Genomic DNA, 24,790 nt, shown 5'->3' on the forward strand with positions numbered 1-24,790 from the left:
TTCTTTAAAAATAGCCCTTATTATGTGAGACTGAACACAATCTCACATATTGCTTTAATCTTTTTATGAAAAGTCTTCCACACTTGCTATATTTGCATTAATAGTAAATACTAGAAAATACTGACGTTTTCAAAATTCTTCAAAAAAATCAGTGTGATGACACTGAGAACTGCGTTATGAATGTTGAAAATTTGTATGAGAGATTTGAGCATGATTGAAAGTGAGACAAAACATTTTCATTTTGATGATAATAATAAAAAAAACAACTTCCCAGTGATACCACAGCAAACCTTTTGCTTCTCCAGACCCAGTAAGAACTAAATGGAGCTATTACAATTCCCACACGGGGCCAAAATCACAGTCAGCAGCCCCGATGATTTTAATAAAGCTATGCCTGCTTACACCAGTTATGCATTTGGCCGACCAAATGGGACATGTCAATTTAGATTTGGATTATGTCACGGAGCCCTTCACGCTTGCTATGCCATCAGTGCAACCGCTCTGATTAGGAAGATGGGTCTCGCCATAGTGATCAGCCCATTTGCTCATCTCATCTGGCAAATTGCAGCTGACAGTAGCCAATACCTGAAGGAAGAAGTGAAAAATATCCTATAATCTACATAGTCATAGGATGCATCTGGGGCTTACACTGGCAGGCAATATCTCTGATGAATGAGGTTTGGTTTCCATTGCTCTTTTACTTGGCTTAGCTATAAGTTTTGCTAATAACCATCAGTTTTATCAAACCTATGCAACTATACCAATGAATTTAAGGCCCAGTTGAACTGCTCATGCGGACAGAGCACTCCTGTTTACTTCAGCTGCTTGCGGCTCAGACCTTTAACTACTATTTGTGACAGCTCAGTCTAAAAAAGGGCAGTGCAATTTTGGGAAGTAATACCACTGGTGGATCCGAGTAGGCTAGCCTTTCATTTCTGCAGAAGTCAGAGATGGAAAATACACAGAAAACGGTGTATGAGTTCCCTCTGCCATTGCCAGCTTCTGTATTTACTAGTGTTTGCTCATCCCAACTTAGGCCATCCCAAGAAAAGTGGCTCATTTCAGGCCACAGTTCCAAGTGCTACAACATTGAAGTATTATACATCAAAATTGCAAAAGATTAACTTCTTTCAAGCCTTCTCCTCCCTCTCCTCAGGCTTAATGCCTTCGTATTCCCCAACTCATCTTGGACTCCACTCATCCCTTAACCCTGCCTGTCCAAACTCCCTCCGAATCTCACCCCTCCTTGTTCTACCTGTGTTTCAGCAGCTACTCAATTATCCTTCTCAACACCCCCAGGCTCCAGACCCCAGCTATGGACATTTAACTACCATTACATCTGCACAGTCCAACTTACTGCCCTTTCCTATCCTCACCTTCAGCCTCTTCTCCAGCCTCACTCATTCCACTAAGATACTTTTTTCAGATTCGGGTTTTGTTTTTATTTCCCCTTGACATATTAACTCACTTTTGTCAAAGTACAAGCAATTTAGTTGCTTTTCCCCATTATTTCTAATTCCTCCAGATAATTATTTTCTGTCCTGTCTGGTATCTGCAACTCCCCCCTAGTTTAGTATCATCTGCTGAGTTTGTGAAATTGTTCTCTGTTCTCTCCTGGAGATTATTAACGAAATATGAAACAAGACCAACCTCATGAAAGTCCCTCCGGCACTTCTCTACAACCTGATATGCTGCTCTTTATCACCACCCTTTACTTTATTCCTTGAGCCTGTTTTCAGGCCACTTGACAGTGTTCATATCCAAAGTAATTTGAATTAATCTGAGGGTAAGATTTCATGAGATGCTATTTCAAGTGCTTTACTAAATTCCAAATCCATTAGAACTTCTAATTTCCCTCCCTCAGCTGATTTCTGTGCGTGTGTGTACATACTAGCTGTGTTTGCTTGGCAAAACTTCTGTACTCCTCTGTTCCTCCTTGCCCATATGGTATAACTGCAGAAAATGGGGATTTAGTTGAGTGGGTTTGTGCTTTGAAGTATCTGCTTTTTGTTGAAAAATTCGACTTTTTTCTAAAAACAAATAATTTTGCTGCACCAAATTGAATTAAAAACTTTCACAGCACATATGAAAACATTCCTCAGCATTATAAAGTAATTTTTGTGTTGGCACTGAACTCGAGTCCTTTGGATTGCAATCAGCTTCTTATTTAAATGTCCAGCTTGCTATGAAAATGTGGACCGAGGTACGCTGCTGTGCCAAAATGTGTTCATTTTTTCCATGGAGGGCATCAAACTAGCCATAGACATCAAATAACACATCATAAATAAACAACTTTATACAGCAAACATGATCCCAAGTCCAAATAAACTATGTTCACCTAAATATCTTTTTCTAAAAGCTGCTATGTATAAAAATTATATCCCAGCTGTTCTTTACAATGTTATAACCTGCTAGGTCATGCCTAACTGAAAGTTACTTTATTCTGCCATTAAGCAAATTAAACAAAAACTACTCAGGAACTCTCAGCTTCATTTCCTATGCTCAAGAAGAAAGCAACCTTCTTATCTCTCTCTTTTTTTTTTTTTTTTTTTTTTTTAAGCACTAAACAAATGACTTCCAAATTTTCAGGAACAGTTGCTGGTTTTAATGATATATTGCAGATCCTTGTCAATATCTCTGCTGCTTCACACTTTTATTTCCTTAGGAACACTCAGCTGAGTACCATCTGCTCCTGGTGATTTACTGCTCTCGAGTTGCTGAAGTTGCTCCGTAACTTCCTCCTCAGAGACTTCAATTTTTGTTATAAGGCCACACTCTGATTTCCTGTGAAAAGTGTCCTTGGAACAGAAATTTCCTCAGCATCCTCTGCAGTGAAGATGGACGCAGAAAATTTAATTTAATTTTTCTGCTCTTCCACTCTTTCAGAAGGGGCCAGAGTTTCGGCTGGGTGGCCCGGGGGAGCGGGGGACTTACAGGTGTTTTTTGTTTTTTCCTTACACCTTCTACAGTGCCTTTCAGATAATTTCCTTGTCCTTTTATTTCTGCATTTTATCACAGAGACCTTTGGTTATAACTGACTTGATCACATTTTCAAATTCTTTTAAGAATGAGTTTTGTCTTAAAAACACAAAACAGTTGGTATTTCTGGTACAAGTGTGCCTGGGACCCTGTTGGCATTTCCATAGTTTAACAACCACACTTCCAATTTGGAAAAAAATGGTTTTTTCCTCTCTTGCTGTGTGAAAAACCACAGAAACAATAAGAAAACAGCCTGCATGCAAAACAGTGAAACTGCCCGTACACAATGTACAGGCAAATATGCACAGGGCCGACCCGGAGCTCATCACAAGCAATGGGACGTCACCCACTGACGCCGATGGAATTTGGATCAGGTCCAAAGGAAGCACAATAAAAATCAGAGGGAGGCTTTTTGTCTCATCTTTCAGTTACAGTAATCATAGGTGTTGTTTGCAACAGTAGTAGGTAACAAATTTTCCAATAAAAGTGTGATTTTTAAGTTGACAGTGTCCCTTTAAGCTTATGCACTTCTTCACTAAACTATGCCAGATTTACTCTCCCCTTTCTACTTTTTCCTTGCTCAGAGGTATACGTACCATCTGTGCATCTAATATGGTGTTCTTAAATAGCCTCCAGAGTGATTCAATGCTTCTTTTTTTTTTTTTTTTTCCTTTTTTAAAAACTTTCTCTTGGTTAACCCTTTTCCTTGGTATTTTAGAGCCCTCTCTTTCAGAGCTCCCAGTCCTTCCTTTCTTTAGGATAAAGTTACCACCTTCCAACAGGGAAGTTGGGAGTACAACCACCCGACGAAACTCAGTGGGGAGCTGCCTTATCAAGGCACTGATATTGATAAACTGCTCCTGCAAATGGAGGAATGAGACTCAACCATTCGACAAAGTTGACCATTATTACTTCTACACTGTGAAAATACTCAAAACTACCTCCTCATAAATATCTAAATGTCAGTGTTCTGTCTAAATCTCTAGATTAAGCTTTCAAGACTTATAGTTAGCTCTAGAAGCCCTCTTCTACCTGATTGAGTAGCACCATGCACCACCACTCTGAAAGCCTGGGGCTAAATTAAAAATAATAAAACTAATTGAGACTGGGCTGTTGTTTGATATCTAACTCAACAGGTCTCCCCTTTGATTTGACAGGCCAAATTTCAGTGGAGGGAGGGGCCACAGAGGTAGAGGACAGGGCACCACCATATCCATCTATGCAATATGGAGAAAATTATAGAATCATAGACTCATAGAATCATAGAATCATCTAGGTTGGAAGGGATCTTCAAGATCATCTAGTCCAACCATCAACCTAACTCTGACCAAAAAAACCTCATCACTAAACCATGTCCCCCAGCACCATGTCAACCCGTCCTTTGAACACCTCCAGGGATGGTGCCTCAACCACTTCCCTGGGCAGCCCATTCCAATGCCTGATAACCCCTTCAGTGTAAAATTTTTTCCTAATATCCAACCTGAACCTCCCCTGGCGCAACTTGAGGCCGTTTCCTCTAGTCCTGTTGCCTGTGACTTGGGAGAAGAGATCAACCACCGCCTCTCTACAACCTCCTTTCAGGTAGCTGTAGAGAGTGATAAGGTCTCCCCTCAGCCTCCTTTTCTCTAAGCTGAGAAACATGACACATTCCTCGGTAAAGCTGTGCTGGGCTACATACCCCACTGAAGATTCTCCCCCTCACAAAGCTCAAAAAAGAGCCAGAGGGATGCTCTGCTCTGCTTTTAAAGTAAATGGACCACCACAGGGGCACATCTCCTGCCTGAGCATCTCCACCAGCCCCTCTGTGCATTGGAGAATCCTCCTGCTTCCTAGGCAGGGGATTAAATAAACCAAAACCATCTGAAGCCACATGCACGCACACATACACAACCCTCCCACTCCCCAATACATCAGATACTTTATGACCGTTTCTAAAAATTATTAAACAGATGAGTACATTTACTTTAGATACAAAATTACATCCAGGCTGACAACTTGCAACATATGCTCACTTTCAGCCTAATTTAAATTCAAATGGGAGAGTTGTAAATGCTTGGGGTTTTTGATGGAGAGCAGCCCGTCACTGAACTTTGCTTGCCAGCAAACTCTCTTTTATTATTGCAGAAACAATTTTCTACAGGAAAGATACTTGACATTTTCAGACTTTTGCCCCATAAAACCCACCTCCTTCTTCCAGCAAGTTTAACACTTGCACACTGAGCACGGCTTGATATACAGCGAGAAGCTGACTTTAACTAACAATTCCCGGTAGTAGATTTTTCCTGTTCATCCGGCAGCTTATAAATTATATCCATTTGGGCTCTCCTAGCCTCATTCAGACTCACGAGGCCAGATTCAAGGTTAACGTGTGTAAGGGTTTCCTCAGTCTTCCCATAAACCAGCACATGTTTGTTTGCAAACAAACCTAAAAGGGATGAAACTTTCCTTCCTGGAGGGGGCCAAAATATATACGAGGTTATTTATTCCCTTACTTTGACTCCATTTCATCCTTGAATTTGTCCCAAGATTTCTATGTGTGATGGAGAGGGAAGTCACCACTTCGGAAGAGTGAGAGAGCAATTAAATACAGACCATCAGCTGACAAGAAATGCCCCAACTCCACTGAACTGCAGCCTCACCTGCACAAATTCCTTCGCCACTAGCAAAGTATGACACCAACTCGTGCTCCCAAGAAAATTCAGGACTAGAAATGACCTTCCACATTCAGCTGGGTCCCTCAGGCTTTCTACTGCTGCCCACCGTGGTCTCCCACCTGCGCAGAGTTTAACCCTGTTAAACTATGCCATTAATTGTAATATTCCATGCGTCCTTTCAAGGAGTGTCTACAGAGGGTGGCATTCACAATATTGTTCCTAATCCAAACATATTTTTGAAAACCATATTTGCTTAATTTTCATTTTTACATAAAAATATATAGAGTGAAAAAAATACTCAAGCTCCTTTTTCAATATTTCCCTAAGTTAATGATCTGACTGATAAGTGAACAGATGCATTAAGGCAATAATTTATTCAAATGTCATGATATTTTTGAACAAACATATTATTTAATATGCATTTCATTATTTGCCCAGCTCATATTAGTATTAATGATTGATGTGCTCGTTAGGAAAGGGAAAAGTGGCACCAAATATAATCTATGCAAATTAGATTCACTTTGGAGATCTACCCTAAGTTTTCTTCCGACTAAAGAATTGATGCTCTTTTTGTGTCGATCACATGGAAACAAAGCAGGAAGGTGCCTAATTTCATAAGAGGCCAAGGCAATGTGAACTAATCTAACGTAACCTGAACCGAAACATGGAATGTAGGGAGAGCAATATTTTTTTGAGCGATTGCCTAGCTCACGTAGGTTGGAGCCAAAAGGGTTCAGAGGTAAAGTAAGCACCCATGTGTATTATATCTGCTCATTTTCTGAATGCGTCACTGTTATGCATCTAAACTCCTTAATCAAAAATCCCTTGGTGATGTAAAAATGTCCTGGACACAGATCATGAAGTCTATCTTGCCAAACGTTTTAATGGAGCAAAATGTCCATTTTTCCCCTCGTGTCTGCCTCTCCCCTTCAAAACTTGGCCCTAAGTGATTTAAGACTTCAGCAAAGCACCTTAGTAACCTCCACAAAAATAGCTACCAGCCATCTTTCTTCCTCAGTCACCCTGGCAGGCAGCAACTTCTTTCACGTCTCTAATATCGAGGTGTCATAACATCTATTTAAAACCAAATCACTGCTCTAAACTGCATACAACCTAGTGCATGAAAATCTTAAAAGCATTTCTAGTCAAGTCCTAATGCAATTAGTGGTGCTTTGTTGTAACCTCTGTATGTAAACAAAGACTGCTTCTGGCAAGAAGCAGAGAGGCAGTCGCTGAGGTTGTCCAGAACTGATGCCTCACATAAACTGGTCGCTTCGTTCAAATCAAATGCCTGCTGTCCAAGAGGCAGCAGATTCTCAAGCTGTAATTAGCATATTCATCTTGATATAAACAAAGTAGCCAGAATGCAACACGACTGATGTAATGTGACATGGTGGTTAAAATTAAAAGTGAACACGCCTTTTAATTGGATTGGATACCTGCTAGTAATTCAGACAATGGGAATTTGATTCAAATTTATAGTATTAAATGGCAGCAGATGGACAGTAAAATGTCCATTGAGTTTGCAAACTGACAAGCACACTGGGTTTGCCAGATCCCTTCATTAAGTCATTGGTGGCATCAGTCAGGTGCTGATGCATTTCATTGTTCGCAGAGTTAAGATGTTTTGCTTTGGTGTGGGTGAGCAATGAGATGTTCTGACTGATGGTCTCAGCAGGTTAATTTGTAGTTTCATTTGCCTCTACTAATCATGAAACATCCTAGCTCTAGTTTTGGGAAGGAGCTTTGTGAGATTTCTGGGTTTAGTATCCAGTAAGTGAAGAGGCCAGCTGATGACAGCTGGACAACGATGCCGACTCTTTTCCTTTCTGACTGATGCCATCCATTTCTCTCACAACTCATACCCCAGTATCTATTCCAGATTCTTGGTCACTGTCTGTGGCCTTCTACCTTCCACAAACTTTAAAAACATCCTCTGAGGGAGGATATTTTCCTTCCCCCTCCTTCTCCAGATAGTTCCTCAAAGAAGTTTGTGACTGTGCCCCACGCTTGAACTATTTCCTCTGCAGATTCAGCGTCTCATCTGCAGTCATTCATCAGCACTCATTTATATCTCAACACCGCAATCATAGCTTGGAGAAGTTTGTCATCTTTTCCCCGTCTACCTTCAAGCATTGGCAAGAAACCTTATTAACTGGCTTCCGTGGCAAATCCACGTACGCACACACGCAGGTGTGCACACAAGCACACACAGCACACAAGCACCCATAAATACACTTTGTGCACATTCTGCGCAAACCCACAGCAGAAGAAGAAACTTTGTGAACCATTTACTAAATCCCACTTCTCTACAGCTCTGCAGAACCAAGTACTGATGATTTCACACAAACCAGGTAGGACACCTGCTCTACAGTGACCTTTCTACCTTTCTGAACACCTAATTAATGGAAGTTAAATCTCTAGGTGAAATAAATTTTCTATTCAGAGCCCCTTGTGTTTCAAAACTTACTGTGGAAAGGGACTCTAAAGGAAAATGTAACAGCTAAGCTTTTTTTTTTTTTTCTCTTTTCAGGCATTATTTCTAACAGGTTGCTTTAAGCAATTTTCCAAATTTCCATGAATGATGATCATTTTACAAATCAAATTTTGCAGGTGCATAAGAAAGAGAAGAAAGTAACGTTTGTTTTTTTTTTTGCTGTTACTCACTGAGTTAACAGGGAGATTGTTAAATGTTTCTCATGCGCTGTTAGGCTGCACAATTAAGCTTGAAATCAAGAGAACTTTCTCTGACAACCCTTGGTAATAATTTGGGGGAATGATAGCTTCTGTTTACTCCCAGTTTTTAGTAAGTGTTTTTATATACATGTCCATATTAATCACATAGTGATTAATCAACCACATTAATCAACCAAAAAACAATTCATGCAGGAGTACCAAGGCATATTGATGTTGTGTGCACTTTATTGTCTTTAAATATAATTTGGAAACGTAAGGAATTCTCTAATGCAACAGAACTTGGAACTAAATAAATGAGGACTACCTTTAAAACCCCAGTTGATTGTTAACATTCATTCTTGCTACAAGGATTTCATGAAAGGGCATAAACCACACTGCCCGTCTGTGCTACCGACTCACACGGTGCTGCCCATCACTGTCCCGTGCAGGGAGAAGAGCCGTCATCGCTTACTTCTTCGTGTTGCTAAACAGCAGTTTACTTTAACTTTTTGATTGATGCCTTTTTGTTTATTAGTATAAATGAAATTTGACTGCACTGTAAACAAAAACATCTATCATCTTTTTTTCCTGATTGGGAGGCAGCGTGAAACAGGAACAAGGTCAAGTATAAAATGCTGTCTGACAACCTCACGGTCACTTTGTCTCCCATGTCTTAGTCAAATTAAGTAGACTATCCTTTAATACTTATGTGAATAGAGCCTATAACCTCTGTGAATTCAGTCCTCATTCTAGGTTTGGCTAGAATTGGTCATAATAAGTTTCTTTTCTGACCCATTGAGTCAATAAACTTAATTTCAAAATTAATCTTTTCTGGCTTCAAACTCACTGGATCCAATTATGAATCCAATCGTTCCCTTTAAATTTAATATTCTGAAACTTGGTGGTCTAGTGCTTTTTGCCCTTATGTGCCTCTTTGGTACTTAACCTTATACTAGTTGGCCTGTAAAATTAAATCTCTAAGGAAGGGAGCATCAAAACAGCTCCAAACCTTAAATCTTCAATTGCAAGCATTAGTATGAAATGCTCCCTTTTCCTGCCACACTTCCTTTTAAATGGTATTATTATGCACAACAGGTTATCATTATACACTAGTTCATTTTGTTTATTTGACTATGCATCTTAGACCAAACAGGATCAGGAATACAGATTTGGGGTATTTTTGTTGGAGGAGTGGGGTGGGGTATTTTTAGTTTTTTTTCTAAATCGGACATAGTCTAAACACTTCACTCTTTGCCTATAGGGGTAAAACCCCCAATTTTTCCTTCATTTATTTCTAGTAATTTAGATTAAATTACACTCTTTGGGGACACCCATTATAATTTCTATATATATATATTTATTTTTTTTTCTATTCTTGCAAGGCATGGTTGCTAATTAGCTGATTTTAAATGGTCATGACTGCAGATACCTGGGGCAAAATTTGCATTCCTTATGAGAAAAGCAACCTACAACCGTGCAGATCTTTTTCCTTAAAACTTCCCTGTCCCATCTGTGAAGGTCCCTGACAACCTTGGCTACGTACGGATGCAGAAGGTGCAGGGTCATAGCTTCTGGACCACAGACAGACTCAACTACCCTGGGATAAAAGGCAGGAAGGGCTGAAGTACACCTCCAAATAAACTGCTTAGGTTGAAACACTCCTGAGGCCGGCAAGGTCTTGCTAAACCGATTGCGGGAGAGGGATGGGAAGGAGTTAGAAGGTTGGGAGCAGTCGGTGCCCACCCAACTGGGGCTTTTTGGAGCAGTTTCTTTGCTCTCATGCCAAGCCTTCTCCCAGCTGGGAATTCATGGGCACGCGTCGCTTCAGCCCACATCTGCCCTGTGTATGGCAGAGCATTTTGTTATTGGGATGACGACAAAAAGTCCAAATTCCGAACACAGCAATTGGCATTCAGGGATGGATAATTTGCAGCATTACTTAGTGCCGTTTTGAGACATTAGCAATGATTTATTCTTTACTGTTTGAACAGTCCTATCATTTTAAGCAAGTGCTTATTACAGCACTTCTTATCTGGGGCGGGGAGGGAAGACTGCTTAACACAATCCATTAGGAAATTCAAGCCTGAAATGAAGTGACCACAAAGTCCTATCAGCTCCTAGAAATGCAGCAGCTGTACATATTTAACGTAACACAACACTATACTGTTGCAGAGATCCACTGTTTAAAACACACATAAGGCAGGTGAAACGTGACTATTTTACTTCTCTGTTTGAAAAACGAGAAACTGTAGAGTGGTATAACTTCTCAAATACATAAATAAGCATTAGACTCATGGAGAAGACAGGTATGCTGTCGGACTAGTAACAACAGATTAGAGGTCAGTGGTTAAATCTGAAACAATTGCAGCCTTTTCCTTTGATCCTGTTCCTCAAGACTCCATTCTGTTACTAACAGGTGGAGTGCAACTTCAGAAGCATGAGGGTTTGATGACTTCTACTGTACCTGTCTTAATTTAACGGCAGAATTTCCTAAATATTCTGTCCTCGTATCACCTAATGCCATAACTGCACATGCAAGGGGCAGCTCCAGATTTCCCCTGCTGGGTCAGATCCTGTGCAAATCCCGATTCCAGAGGTGCAAAGAGGAAGAAAATCTGACTCACTCACTTAGCTTTAAAGCAGAGCCAGTGTAGCAACCAACACGTTATCAATAATACGTTATCTTGTCACGTTTTGCCAAGTCCTCCCATATGACATTTTGTTAATTTGCAACCTCTTTAGTGAAGACTAGGATACTTCGCTGAGATACGATGGTATATGAAAATATTAGGAACACCTATTGTTATTTAGATATATACAGTATAATGAATACAGAGAGCTTTCTGGATGGAAATATTCAGCACCTTTTAGCTTCCAGAAAGAGGTGTAAGAAAGGGAACCAGAGGGAATGAGATGCTCTAATTTGTCCTTTCTCATGATACAAGGACAAGGAGGCCTCCAACAAAGCACATGGGTAATAAATTGTAAGAAAAGGGAACCTTTTCATATATAGCCCAACTGAATTCATGGCCATAAACTATTACTGAGTCTACTACTCATAGGTTAGTAGAAGGTTGAAGTCCACCTATGAATTATGTTAACATGTATTTATTTTAATTTAGAAAGGGATCTAAACCTCCTATTTCAGGATCTAAGCTGTAGATGAAGAAGAATCCACCATGTACTGGCGGTTTCTCATCTGCCTCCCCAAGGTTTCCCAAATTATCTGGTACTCATCACTACTGGACATACAGAACCACCTAACTAGGACTACTGACAATGCCTCCGTTGCTTTGAACTATCTCACCCATGTACATTTGTGACTTAAAGTCATGGGAGCATCAGCTGACAGTGATCTGGATCCTGTCACCCCAGAAAGTCTTACACATTGTAAGGCACATAGAACTACATGTGCATAAACACGCACGTGTGCATATACACACACATCCATGAAAACTTGTTTTCAAATGAGGAGCATCTGAGGGGCATGTATTTCCCTCCTCTACACTTTTTCTAGATGTATGTAAACACCACTCCTCGCAGAAGACTCATGTGACTTTAACTCGCCTGTCTGCTTCAGTAGACATTATGAGCTTGATTCTCCAAGACTGCCACTAAAATTCCACTCTACTGATTTTTGCAACCTAATTCTTCAGGCATTTTTTTCCTTTTTTTTTTTTTTTTTTTTCTGGATGATGTGACCCAAATTTATAAAGGAGGGTGATTTGCTATAACATTGCGTACTGAATCTAGAATCCATATGTACTTATTTTTTATTACCACAGATGTAAAAGACCAGATTTAGAGACCTGAATTCACTTTGAACTTGACAGGCTTTGTATGTTCTGTAGCATGAGGGAAAAAGATATCATTTGCAAAACCAAAATGCAAAGGGTTTTATGAATAATAGATATTTCTAAGACAATAAAGGCTACCCAAAGACTCACACTATTAGGCACTGAAAGGACACAGTTACTTTTTCAACAACTGAAAATGCTGGAGCGTTCCTTCGTTATTTTTCTTTAAATGACATAGCACACATTCTGCTGCAAGAAACAGCTGCTGAAGTAACCTAGGGGGCATTTTAAGGCACTGTACTTCAGTGATTACAGCAATTTTTGTAGACATTCAATATTAGGATTGCACTCTAATTTTAGACAGAGTTAAAATTAAATTGAGTAGGAGGGGTTTTCATGTGACTCTAGATGTTCTAACACTGCTTACCCCAACCCAAAACTTGTATAGTCTCTGAATTTTGCAGCAATGATAGTTTATTAGTAATTATACACTTTAAAAGGATGAAACTAGAGCTCACTAGCAGCAGTGGGAAGACATTTGCTATCATGACAGGACCCAGACTTAGGCCCTAAAAGCGTTTACCCACTAGCCATGATCCCAACACCAAGGGACTTAGTGACACTGCCATATGCAACCCTCCTCTATTCATGATTCCTCCTCTTGGTTGTGTATATGCAGCAAGTATTCTGAGACTCTAAGGCCAAATTGGGACTCTTACTTTACTGCTGATTAGTGTTTCAATTCCCTGACTCCCACAAAACCCAAGCATTGAGCTGAAGGAAACTGAAAGAAACAGGGTTAGTAAAGGGCTGACAGTCCAACAGACAATACAGATGGAAAGTGGAGGGACTAGGTGAGACAGAAAAAACAAAAGAAAAGAGCTATTAGATGCTAAATGAGACCCAGGTTGGGCCTGATTAAAACTATGTCTATGTAGGTTACATCTTTCCTTATTTCTCTTACCTTGTTTCTCTTGAAATATGCTCTTCGGCAAGCTGCAAAGCACTTCTCGCTGCAGAAGCATTTCACTTCACTTCCCATACTCAGGGAATAGCGCTTGATTCCAACTTTCTGGCACCAGGCACACATTATTTGTACATTTGACACATCATCTTCTACAATAAAAATATAAGAACAATGTTTACACGAGATGAAAACACCTTCCTCAGACATCTGCACACTTACTCTTAGATACAACCAGCACCGGCTCATCTTATTTCTACATCCTCACTGTCTGAGAGCAGAACCCTGCATGCCTGCGACCACCAGCTTCGTCCTCAGGCAGCCGGTGGCCTGTGCCAGCCAGGCTCAGCTGACTGGCAAAGCTTCTAAGATGGCTGGAAAAGATTATTAGCTTTAAAAATGGTGCATTGCTGAAAAGCTCTGGAAATCTCGAGAGCTCTTTAGCATGTTTAAGAGCGCACGACTCTTTATTAAACGAGTAACCAAGACTAGAGGCTTAATGACTATTGGTGCTTTGTTCTTGTTACTTACAGTCTGTTGTAGTGAGCCCCTGAGATGTTCTGCTCAGCAAGCTGGTGATAAAACACCCCCAGAAGGTACTGCACCAAGGCAGGCCTCGAACAAGAGCCCCTCTTCCAAATAAGAAGAACCATGAAATACCCCTTCTCAGTGTTGTTTCACAATAATGACTAGCGCACAAAACGGGGAGCTTTCGTGTGAATATAGCAGTCACAGAAACACAGACTCCACCAGGAAGGGAGACGCAGCACTGTGGTAAAGTCTGCCGGGTTATTTTCCGGCCTTTATGCTCGTCAGTCAAATTTCAATTCAGACAGAATTCCCGAGTCTCTTTCGAGCTCTTCTCTAACGTGTTACGAATGTGGCATGTATGCCTTCTGCCATGTAATTAAAAAAAACACCCAAACAAACAAAAAAACCAAACAGGGCTTATTGCTAAAGTGCTAGCAATATCCTTGTGTGCTCATCGTTCCCACCCCAGCTTCACAGATGGGGGCAGTGAATAGTTAAGCCTCCCAAACAGATCAAGACAGTAAGTTAGCAGGAATCTTTCTGACTTAAAACTCAGAATTCTTCAGTTCTTATGTCCAGTCTATAATACAGCGTGACCTTTCAGTTACAGACAGCAGCCATTGTCTAACTTCTGGAAAAAAAAATATAATCCCTGAAGACTAATTGTTAAAGCAGTTCCTGGTCCATGAGCTGTGGAGAATTCATAGCTCAGAGAGTCTGTCATGCAGCCATCCCATTTCCCTATAAAGGATTTGTTTTTGAAGCTACGCTGTCATCGTTCTGTAAAATTATTGGCAAACTAATTTTTAGCAGAGTGATTTGGCTCCTTTCCCCGGCTATCATAACTCAGAACTACGTGCTGCATTTTATTCACCTTAACGGAATAAATATTGCCAGTTTAATAACTTTTTTCCTTCCACAAATTGTGTTATGATTTATAGCTACAAATAAAATTGTACAATGTAAAATAATGACCTTTTAGCTTTAATCAGACTGTCTACCTTTAAACCTATATTTAAAGCTAAGTTACAATACAGATTTGCGTTTAATATATTTTATCACTTACCCTTTAGAGTGGGATTTGCCAATATTATAAATGCTTTCATATGCTGAGCATGAAGGGAAATCAAAACATTTTGGCCAAAATTATCACTAGCCACCTGTAGGGTGAAGAAGCCTGCCCTTGAGCCAGATGCACAGGACCACAGGGTGCTGTTACGGTGGTGTTGCGTGGTGCTGTCACAGCCTTCCCTCTGCACCAGTCTTGCCCAGGGTGCTGACTACTACAGCACAGCCCAAAAGCTCTTCCCCACCGTTTTTATCCTGAACCATCTGAAGTGCTAAGCTTTTACAGAGGTGTCCTGATCCAGCTCCTTTTGCACCGTAGTGAACCGATTCCTTACAGACTGAACTTGCCCCTTTGAATGTCTCAGGACACCAGAAGGTCCTGTGAACCAAAGGAAACAGACGGCAACCTCTTGTTTCAGATAACAGCAACATACACTCTCCTACTGATAAGAAGTATTTTATCTCTGGAAAATAGAAGATCTACCAGTGATACCTTTATAACAGCCTTCATTTCTGGCGAGAATAGCTGTCATAAATGGAAAAAAAAAATTACAGAGCTGAAAGAGAGTTCACTGACAACGCAGGTGCTGGAGTACCTCTTTTTGAAGCAGGTTGGCTTGTCTGGGGCACAGTTTCTAAGGAGAAACACAGAGCTCCACCACTGGGATTCTCAAGGGCTTTCATGCCTGTCTTCACAGGGGAAGCACCACAGCCACCATTCAACTCCCTGCTCACTGACACCCATGAACTGTCTCCCATGGCTGATGAGAAGGACCACACAATTGTCCATTTTCAGTTACCCAGCATCCCAGCAGCAGCAACAACTATCTACATGGAAAAGCTGCATTACACGTGTCTATGTAGGAGGCTCAATCCACCTCCTTCTGCTAAAGACTTCTCTAAATCCCTGGCAAGAAGAGGAGAGGAGAAGGAGAGGCACCTACTCTGTCAAGTTGTTTTCTTTCCATGCCCTGACCAGCAGAACTTCACAACCACCTCATGCAGAATCCTTTGAAGTAGCATTGCTTCACTTGTGGTCCGTGGATCTGATAGTCAATAAAACAGCAAAGAATGGTCCACAAACTACTTCCAGCTGCTGTCTGCACCTCCAGGAAGAGACAGCTGATATCCAGAAGGCATCATCAATATTAATCAAAATGTTCGTCATTTTGAAAGAAAGAAAGCAGAAAGGGAGAGAAAGTCTGCCTAAATACAAAGAACTTCAATTATTTCTCTCTTCAACTCCCTTCTCCCTCAGTCACCAAAGAATGGTCATATGCAATACAGTCCTTTCAATAGTAACAGTCGCAATAAAACTAGATGCCTCTTCCATTTAAAAGACTCAGGAACATGGCTACAAAGGGGTTAGCTGAGTGTAGCCACGTAAAGCAGCCAGGAAACAACAGTACTTCAGAGCATGCACTTCCTGGGACAGTACACTAATATGTCTCTTTTAAGCCACCGTTGCTCCATCAGGTGTAGGTTTGCCCAAGTAAATTTTTGACGCAGCTCTGCTCTGTAATGCGATTCACCAGGTGAAAAAAGAGAAGCATCTGATATCACACAACTAATTCCCTGTGGACCACCACCAAGAGCCCTGTGGAGCCTAGGGCGAGGAAGATTTGCTGTAAAATTAATCCCTTTCTTTTAGCTTCAAGTGGAGCTACAAATGGCACAGAAAAGGACCAAAGCCATGCCCTATGGCTTATGGGTATAGATGACAGCTGGGGACAAGGATAACAGTCCAAACCTGATCATGTGCTTTCCTTCTTCACATTGGTTGCAGTAGAGATCCAAGCAGAAGTTGTAAAAATAACTAACAGGGGTGTTTCATTAAAATATTTTAAGTTTAGTGACTGAAAAAGAGGACTGCAACATTAACAGAGAAGTAATAGTCCATGTATTTCTACCATCACAATCCACAGCAGTGGGAAGTGATAACTTATAAAAAAAAAATTAAGATTCTGTGAAATAAGGAAAGCCAAAGGCTGGTGATTTAATTACTTGTCTTCTGCTAAACACAAACTGGAATAATCCAAAACCAGCAATTCAAATCTTCCATTCAAGATGAGATTCCTCTCACTTTTTCACAGACCGTTGTTTCGTAAGGCCAAATTCTTTAAAAATCACTTTACCAGACTCCTATCCTCCTTTCAGGAAAATGTATCAAATCCCCATCCCTAGAGCACTCAGCAAGAAGAACCTACTGCAAAAAGAAAGCGAGGAAGCGGGGAATTTCAAATCCAGTAGTTTGAGACCGCTTATCCGTCCTGGATCTTTATTCTAAATTTTTTTCTGCTTGGGTCTGCACTAAGAAAGCTTCTCCACAGTAACACATCAGTATACTACATGGGCAATGCCCTCCTTTGCTCACAGACAAACTTTTGCTGGCAGCCCAGCTGAGCGTATCTGCCGGAGCAACCTGAGCTCACCCTGACAGCATGACGGTGCCCATCACGTGAGCGCTCACCACAGCACCTCTTCTGATGACAAGCCCTGACCATCACTTTCAGGACTCACATAGCTAGGCTGACACATGTTTGTAAAGCACGAAAATAACATTTGCAAGTCCTGGTACAGATAATTTTGCAGTGAAAGAAAACATTTTTTAATAATTGGAGTTGTTTTTTTTTTCTTTTTTGTCCCATCTGGGCTTGCGACTTTATGACCTGCTCTTGCAATGTGCTTGGCATGCTGTCGGATCTGTCACGCTTACGACAGGGAGCGTGGGTACTCACACAGGTGAGACAAAGAGGAGCTGGCACAGAGACAACCGAGTAGTCACAGGAGAGTTTTCAGCAGAACATCCATACCGCTGTCTTCCATAATTACGCCAGGTAATAAAAAGACATATTCCTTACACATACAGTACAAGATCTGAATTTCCAGCCTCTGCTTTTCTGAGTTCTCAACTCTTCACAGGGAGAGCTATTGTGGGAGTTCCAATACCATGTTTTTCTGCCCCTGGGTCATGTCATTACAGGTTGAAGAAGTACTCCCTGCACCCACCGCACAGATAGTGTTCAGATACATCTCCTTGTGGTTTTTAGCCTGTGTATTTCTCATAATGAACAATGCAATAAACACAGAGTGTTTGCAGTGTTAAATCATGTTCCCAAAGGGAGCAGTTTGTATAACAAGATAAAATTATCACATTATAATAACTAAATATGCATCAGTCTAAAGCATGCTTCAATTAATCATCAAAAGTTTGCACCGCCTCTTTAGGTCTTAATTAAGCAGAATGTTTGGTATTTTTTTTCCTTTCAAACCAGTGTGAAGAAGCTGCAGAAAATTGTTCCTCTTAAGCCCAATGAGCATCAGTTTAGACTAATCGATCTTATACAGAACCATAATTTGGAGAGGTGGGGGGGAGAGAAGGAAGGCAACAACTACAGCAGAGTAAATCCATCATGTACAGCTCTGTCCCTTTAACTAAGAAAACCAGTGTAGCCTACACTGTTTAGCTGGATGATCCTAAAGTGCCTACAATTCTGGAGTTAAATCCTGAGCAGTTTGCTAACTTTTAGATTGCAATATTCTACTAATACTGTTTTGAACTAACCAATATGCATTTTCAACTTTAACTCCAGTTTTAAGAATTTGGGTGAAACTAAATGCAGACACAGCTCTAATCCCGCAGATGATGATGATTCCTGGACAAGTACTCCAAAACCTTACTTTCCACATTTTCTTGCAAGAAATTCAGCACGAGATGCTCAGCTCTTCTAGCAAGAAGAAGATATCACTCCTGAAGGTACCCAACTGCAGTACTGAAGAAGTCCTGTTGTGCAGAAAAAATATCACACGGGGACGGGATTTGGGACTGAGATCTCAAAGGGTACGTCCGCTGGGCTCAGTGAGCCTGTGTGATACCTCTGCCTTGGCTGTAGTTTAACCTGTGATCTGATACAGAAAATATTTTGGCACCCCATCCCTCCTCGATGTCTCCCTACCACCCATCTCTTCCTGGCATGTGAGTTTCCTTCCACTGCAGCTATCAGCAGCCCTGTCTCCACACTACTGCTTTCTTCTTCTCTCCTTTCTTTTCTCTTTGTTGCATCCCATCCCATCTCACAGGCAATTTGGATCTCAGGGTTTTTGAGGGGAGCTAGAATAACCCTTTTACCCAACACTGGGAACTGTGCTTAGCCCACTGATACACATCTTTAAATATTTTAGTTGCTTTCACTACTACCTTCCAATGAAAAGCTGCAAAGCTTCCTTTTTAAAGACATTAGATCTCAACTTGACTCTAGCATCTGCAGTATTAAAAATAAGGGCTCACTGTTTCCACTGGGACCTGCCAGGATTTCAGGATGGTTAATTCCAAGTTACTCGCCTGCCCCTCCTGAAACCCCAGCTTGCCACTGGGGAAATACAAGTAGCATGTTGGACTTTTCACCCCAAAGCAGCTCCTGAGGCTGATGATCCAAAGCAAGGTAGAAACACCATTACAGTCATTTTTCTTACATCCAAGAAGCTTTATCTGATTAACCTCAAACTAAAAAATGAACAAACAAAACTCCTGAACATTGCTGCAGACCCCCTTTGTGATAGTACTTAAGTGCTGATCCTCTAAATAAATAGATGGGGTGTGTGACAAACTTAAGGTACAAAAAGTACCTTGGAAAAAGTAATTACCAGAGGAAAATTAAAAAACAGGGATGATAATAGAAAACTTGCTGCAACCACTGCTATGGAAATACCTCAGGGGCTCTACAATGTGCTTCCTTTTAAGGACCAGTCTCTTGAAGTTCACTGCTCTGCCAATAATGCAAAGTGTCCCAGCTCCTTTTAAAAAAAATCATTTTGGGGAACCACGGCCTGCTTACATTTTCTATACATGAGTTGAGGCACATTCTCATGCATAGTTCAGTAAGGACTGGATGCACAACACAAATAAAAGCTGGCATTTAGGCAGGTTTTAAACATGCAAACAAAAAAGCACCTATTTCAACTAATAGGGGGGGAACTCCCTGTGTATTTTGAATATATGCTATTAAAGTGCGTACGTGGACTTTGTGATTTTCTTTTTAGCACAAAGGAAACACTTGGCCCTCCACAGAGAGCAAAAGACATCAACAGTGGGCTAGATGGGGCAGGCATCCTGGCAACCGTTGGCATTTTAAAACACAGGCACTAATAACCCTACGATCAGTGTAAATGAGATGATGTTTCAAACTGAAAACAAGAGAAAGAATTTGAAGAGTGGTGACTACAGGATTTGTTGCAGCGGTCTTTATTATAGAGCTAAACCTGCAGTTAGAGAAATTGTAATGCTATTCAGCATCTGGAGTAAGATTTGGGAAATGCTGAAGCAGGATACAGAGCGTAGTAAAATGAAAGTCTCCTCAATATATAGGCTTAATTAGATCTGATAATATGGTCTTTATTTAAGGAAAATTGCCACTGGGTCCTGCCTGGAATCAGACTTCTCGGTAATGCAGTCACAGAACCAATTCCTCGGTGAATTCAGACAGATGATCTTGGAAATAATTTTTTACTGCCCTGCTAACTACCAGTTAAAACTTCTTTTATGCTTCCAGATTCCTCCAACACAATTTAAATATTAAGAGGTTCCAGAGTGTTCGTAGGGCAGGGGCTCTCCTTAATCTCACACGTTGCACCAAATTTATCTTGTGCACTTATATTTACAAAAAAAAAAAAAATAAATCCTGTAAACTTTAATTCTAAAGTTATGTTAAGCTATAAAACAGAAAATCACTCATTCCTTTCTATAAAATACCTAATTACTCAGCTTAGTATTTGAATATAACATTTCCTTGCTACCTTAGCTCACAGGCCTACCTTACAAGGCACTCAGCAACTAGAAGTGCTTCTGTTCCTCCTTTAAGACATTTTGGCTCACCAGATACAGCTCCTCCAGCCCATTCCTCCTTCACTTTCATGAATTTCTGATAACTTTTGGTACCGCCCCAATCGTTACCATTTGGAAATCACTGAACCAAACATTATGTAGAGGCACTGATCTCTGTGTTGGAGGATTTAAATCCCTTTTGCTTTCCCAAATGTGCTCTTTATCTTGTGAAAACCCCGGGAGGGAGCATTATTTTTCCCTTGTACTTCTTTCCCCTGTTGAAAGCTCAGTCAACAGCACGGTATCATCCTCTCTGCCTCCCCTTCCACCCTGTTCCTCAAGAGTGAGCTCCCCTCACAGCACAGCACCGCAGGGAGATGGTTCTTTTTTGGGGTGCTTAGAACAGCCAAGGTACTCTGTGCATCACTTGGACACAGGAGGAGGCAGGAAAGGGAAGGGTTTTGCCGACACCCCAGCTCAAAGGCTACACCAACCAGCGGTTGTACCACCCCTACCGAGGCACTGCCATGGGGATCACAGAGAAAGTAAACCAAAGAGCACTTTAAAAAAAAACGGGGAAACAGAGAGACCATAGCCTCCAGCAGGTGCCGGGGGAAGGAGGCTGCGTGTTCTCACCTGCATGGAAAGAATTTTTTGCATTCTTCTTTGACTAGCCTTGATTTTAGCCCTCCTTCATCCCATGTAACAACAGCCGTCCAAACTTGTCTGAGCAAAGGGGCAGAGTCACCCGAAGTGCCCTCTCTTGACTCTATCACTACGGGCTGCAGAAGAACAGTTAGGGTGGTTGCATACTATGGCCATACACCCTGCACAACGGTGGTGGGATTTTTATTTCTAGACCCTTCCTGGCTATTGCTTTTCTGTTTCTTGCTATTTCTATGTCATTTGCTTAACTGAAAAAAAAAAAAAAAAAACTTTCTTTACATTGCTGTGTAGAAAATAACAATGTTCTAACACCAGGCAGAACTAATCTTAGTACCAGGTTGTCACAATGGATTGAAACTAACTCTGAAGATCACTCAGAATCTGCTGCTGGCACTAAACGTAGCTACCAGCCTGCTGGGCATGGATGGTTATCAGCTACAAAGAGACTATTACACCAACTCTCTGGAGGCTGCACTGACTTCTCATTTGCTTCCAGATGCAGGTTAGATGGCTGATGTTGACTGACAAAAAGCCTCTTCTGATTTTGGCACCACCTGAGCATGGTCTATCTGCCTGGTGGTGAGGGTCAGTGGAGTGATCTGGCAAACAGTCTCCAGGATCCCAAACTGGGATCCTTCTTGTGGAGGCTTCCCATGACTCAACTTAATATCCTCCACTGACATGCCATAACCTGGGTCTGTAGATGGTCAGTGCATCACATAGGGCCCATGTGTTTCTGTCAGCCTTTTTCAGCTGTAATTTTGAGGTATGGCAAGGAGAGAGTGCCTTTATTGGAGCTGTTTCTATTTGGCCAGGTAGTGGTCTAATGTATTCCAGGATTGTACAAGCAAATTTTTACCTAATATTTCATTTGACTGAAACAGAAAGCTGAACAGATTGGAGATAAAATTTTAGTCAGACTGCTCAAAATTACTTGGTTTTCAAAAGAAAAAAACCACACTTTACTGTGAAATAAACACAAGGGGGAAAAAGGAAATTTTGTTAACTGTTCAAGGTGTTAGCCTCTTCATACAAAATATGAATGCAGATAGGACACTTCAAAGTTTTCCAGCATTCTCAAGGTAGATCTAATCTGCTGAAATCTTCAATGACTGCTTTCTAGACATAGTTTGGGACCAGTACTCCTACCTCCTCCTCCTCTAGCTGATAGCTCTTTCTGATACCAAGAATCATATCTGGCTCCCTGGAAATCCTGTTTCCATTGGCCTCCTGATTCTGTCTTCCCCTAGTGTTTTTTGTGCCTCTGCAATTGCTACATCAGCACACATTGCAGAGTATCCTTCCTACTTCTCCCTTCAGGCTTCTGTGAGCATCCCCAATGCTCTTTCTCTTCTCCCTCTTATCTGTATAGAATCTTATCTGCAAAAAATTATTCAACTAATAATTCATTGTGACTGTTTCTTGGATCTGCTTACGCTCTCCAGACCGTTGTTCTCCTGTCCAAAGGAACACCTCAGCCTGTCTCTCTGACGCTTCTTTACTGATGCTGACCCTCAGTTCAAGATCAATACGGCAAGAATTAAAGTCTTAATAATTTCTCCCTAAAAGCTCACTCCATACTATTTGCTCAATATCGGTGGACCACACCATCATCTTTCCTGTCCTTCACGTTCATGATTTAGGTATCATTTTCATCTGTGGGCACTCTCTTTTGAGCTATATTTAAATCTTGTAGATTTTTCTCCTGTACAAGCTTTCCTTATCAACATACAAGTCTGGACTTGTCCCGATTCTCAGCATCTCAGTCACTGCAGTGCATCACTACCTGGTTTTCTCTCCAGCCTCTAATGTAACCTTGTTCCATGCACATCTATTCAAACTGTGCTGCAAAGATCCCTTTCTCTGCCCACCATTTTAACCTTGAAGCTTTCTCTTGGACTCTTTCTGCCGCTCCCTCCTGTCCCCTTTCTTCATTTACCAACCCGAGCAAATGTAAGCTGCTTCTGTTCTTGTGGCAGGTCAGTCATAGCCTGTCTCTCCTCCACGCTGAAAATGTTGATTTTCAGCTCTAGCAATTAATTATGTGAATCTTTTTCATTTGCCTTACATAGAAGTACCTTTGTGCTGTTTCCAAAGTCACCCCCTGTGTTTCTGAGGGGCTACGAGAAAACATCCCCAGAGTTACTCTTGTCTGGCTTTCTATCACTCTGAAGTTTTCTACTTTGATGTAGTGCCCACAAAAGGGTGTCAAAGTGCAGTGCCAAGACCACTGCCTCGCACGCTGGTTCTCCTGGCTCCTTTGTACTCCCTTTTCTACTTGTATTCACCGGTTGTTTCTTGCCAGGCTCTTTGGGGTGATCATGACTAGGGCACCTACGCCCTAAGATAAAACAAAACAGTTTCTACCGATGCTTATTGCAAATCCCACAAAGGTTCCCCTCCCCCTCCGGTCCTCCCAAACTTTGCTCTCTAAAATAAAGGGGAGATAAATATGCTCATTTGCTCAGAAGTCACAGTAATCTCGCATTCATTACTGATGATGGGATAAAGTCAAAGGAGGCAGAGATTATGCGTTCATTTCCCTATTTACTATACGAGTAAAACAACGATTATGAATTATTGAAGTAAAAATCTAAACTTGGAAAATACTTCCAAAAAGCCTTCTCTGTACATTACCCTTAGTAGTACATTTGAACACGGGATCACACGTGGTAGGCGGATGGGCAAAGAACAGAAGGCAGTTGACTTGGCCAAGGTTCCCCTGTGTCCATTTAACTACTGTTGCAGTAATTTGTTTTTCTACTTCATAGTTCCATCTCCTCCTGCTTGTTTGATGTCATAAAAATCCAGCAACTGCGGCAGTTTGCACAATGCATGTTATAGCCTTGTGTTCGTATACAACAAATTCAGCATTCTGGATTCATTCATGATTCAGATTGGAGGAGAAAATAGTTTGGGATGGCACAAGCCCTTGATTAAAGCTTTAGGGCCAAATCAACAACAGCTGAGGATCCAGCCCATATGGCCTGAGATCTTTAGCTGTGTAAAGGCTGCAGGAATGGGCCCAAATAGCTTTGGTAATTAGCAAATATCGTATAAAATAGATGAAAAGTCTTTGGCAGGGAGTGCATATTGAGTAACATTTGAAAATTATTCATAGCATATTAGTATACTTCTTTAGAGATAAAACTCAATGGCATAAAAATAATTTGAGAGGGGCAACTCTACTCTCTCATGTGACTGTCAAGAGGCAAACAGTTTGTTGGACCGATCGGTATTTTACAGTTACCTTTAGTCAATGCAATGAAGGGCAGAGGTGACCATCTAACACCTGGGACCCGATGCTACAAGCTGCTCTGCCTCTGCAGAAGCCTCCTCACATCCCATGGGGACTCTTCAGCCAAGCTGCTTCCCTGTGCGCGGCGAGCTCCCGTTCTTGGGTAGGTATTGCAGGTCACCCTGAACTCCTCAGCGCCTCGGTCACCCAAGAGCACCCAGAACAACACCCAGAGACATCCACAGAAGCAGGGCTGAGCCTGCTGCTACCTACATTCACCAATTATTGCACTGTGTACAGCAGTAAACAATAACATAGCAATTAATCACCCCGGTGTGGCCGTAAGAGTTACTTTCACAGATTATGGTAAGCAGCACGCAGTGTGGAATAAATCAT

The 24,790-nt window shown here is 41.3% G+C and overlaps 1 protein-coding gene across 2 annotated transcripts in view; it reads right to left on the reverse strand.

Annotated features, from left to right (window-relative positions):
• Positions 1 to 24,790, reverse strand: part of SOBP (sine oculis binding protein homolog) — a 114,676-nt gene that overhangs the window by 81,785 nt on the left and 8,101 nt on the right. For both annotated transcript variants that reach the window (XM_014964663.1, XM_014964662.1), the window contains exon 3: positions 13,071 to 13,222. In XM_014964663.1, the coding sequence (XP_014820149.1) occupies positions 13,071 to 13,222 (152 nt within the window). The remainder of the gene's footprint in view (positions 1 to 13,070; positions 13,223 to 24,790) is intronic.

The sequence above is a fragment of the Calidris pugnax genome, unplaced genomic scaffold (assembly GCF_001431845.1).
Source record: "Calidris pugnax isolate Ruff unplaced genomic scaffold, ASM143184v1 scaffold219, whole genome shotgun sequence".
Lineage (NCBI taxonomy): Eukaryota > Metazoa > Chordata > Aves > Charadriiformes > Scolopacidae > Calidris > Calidris pugnax.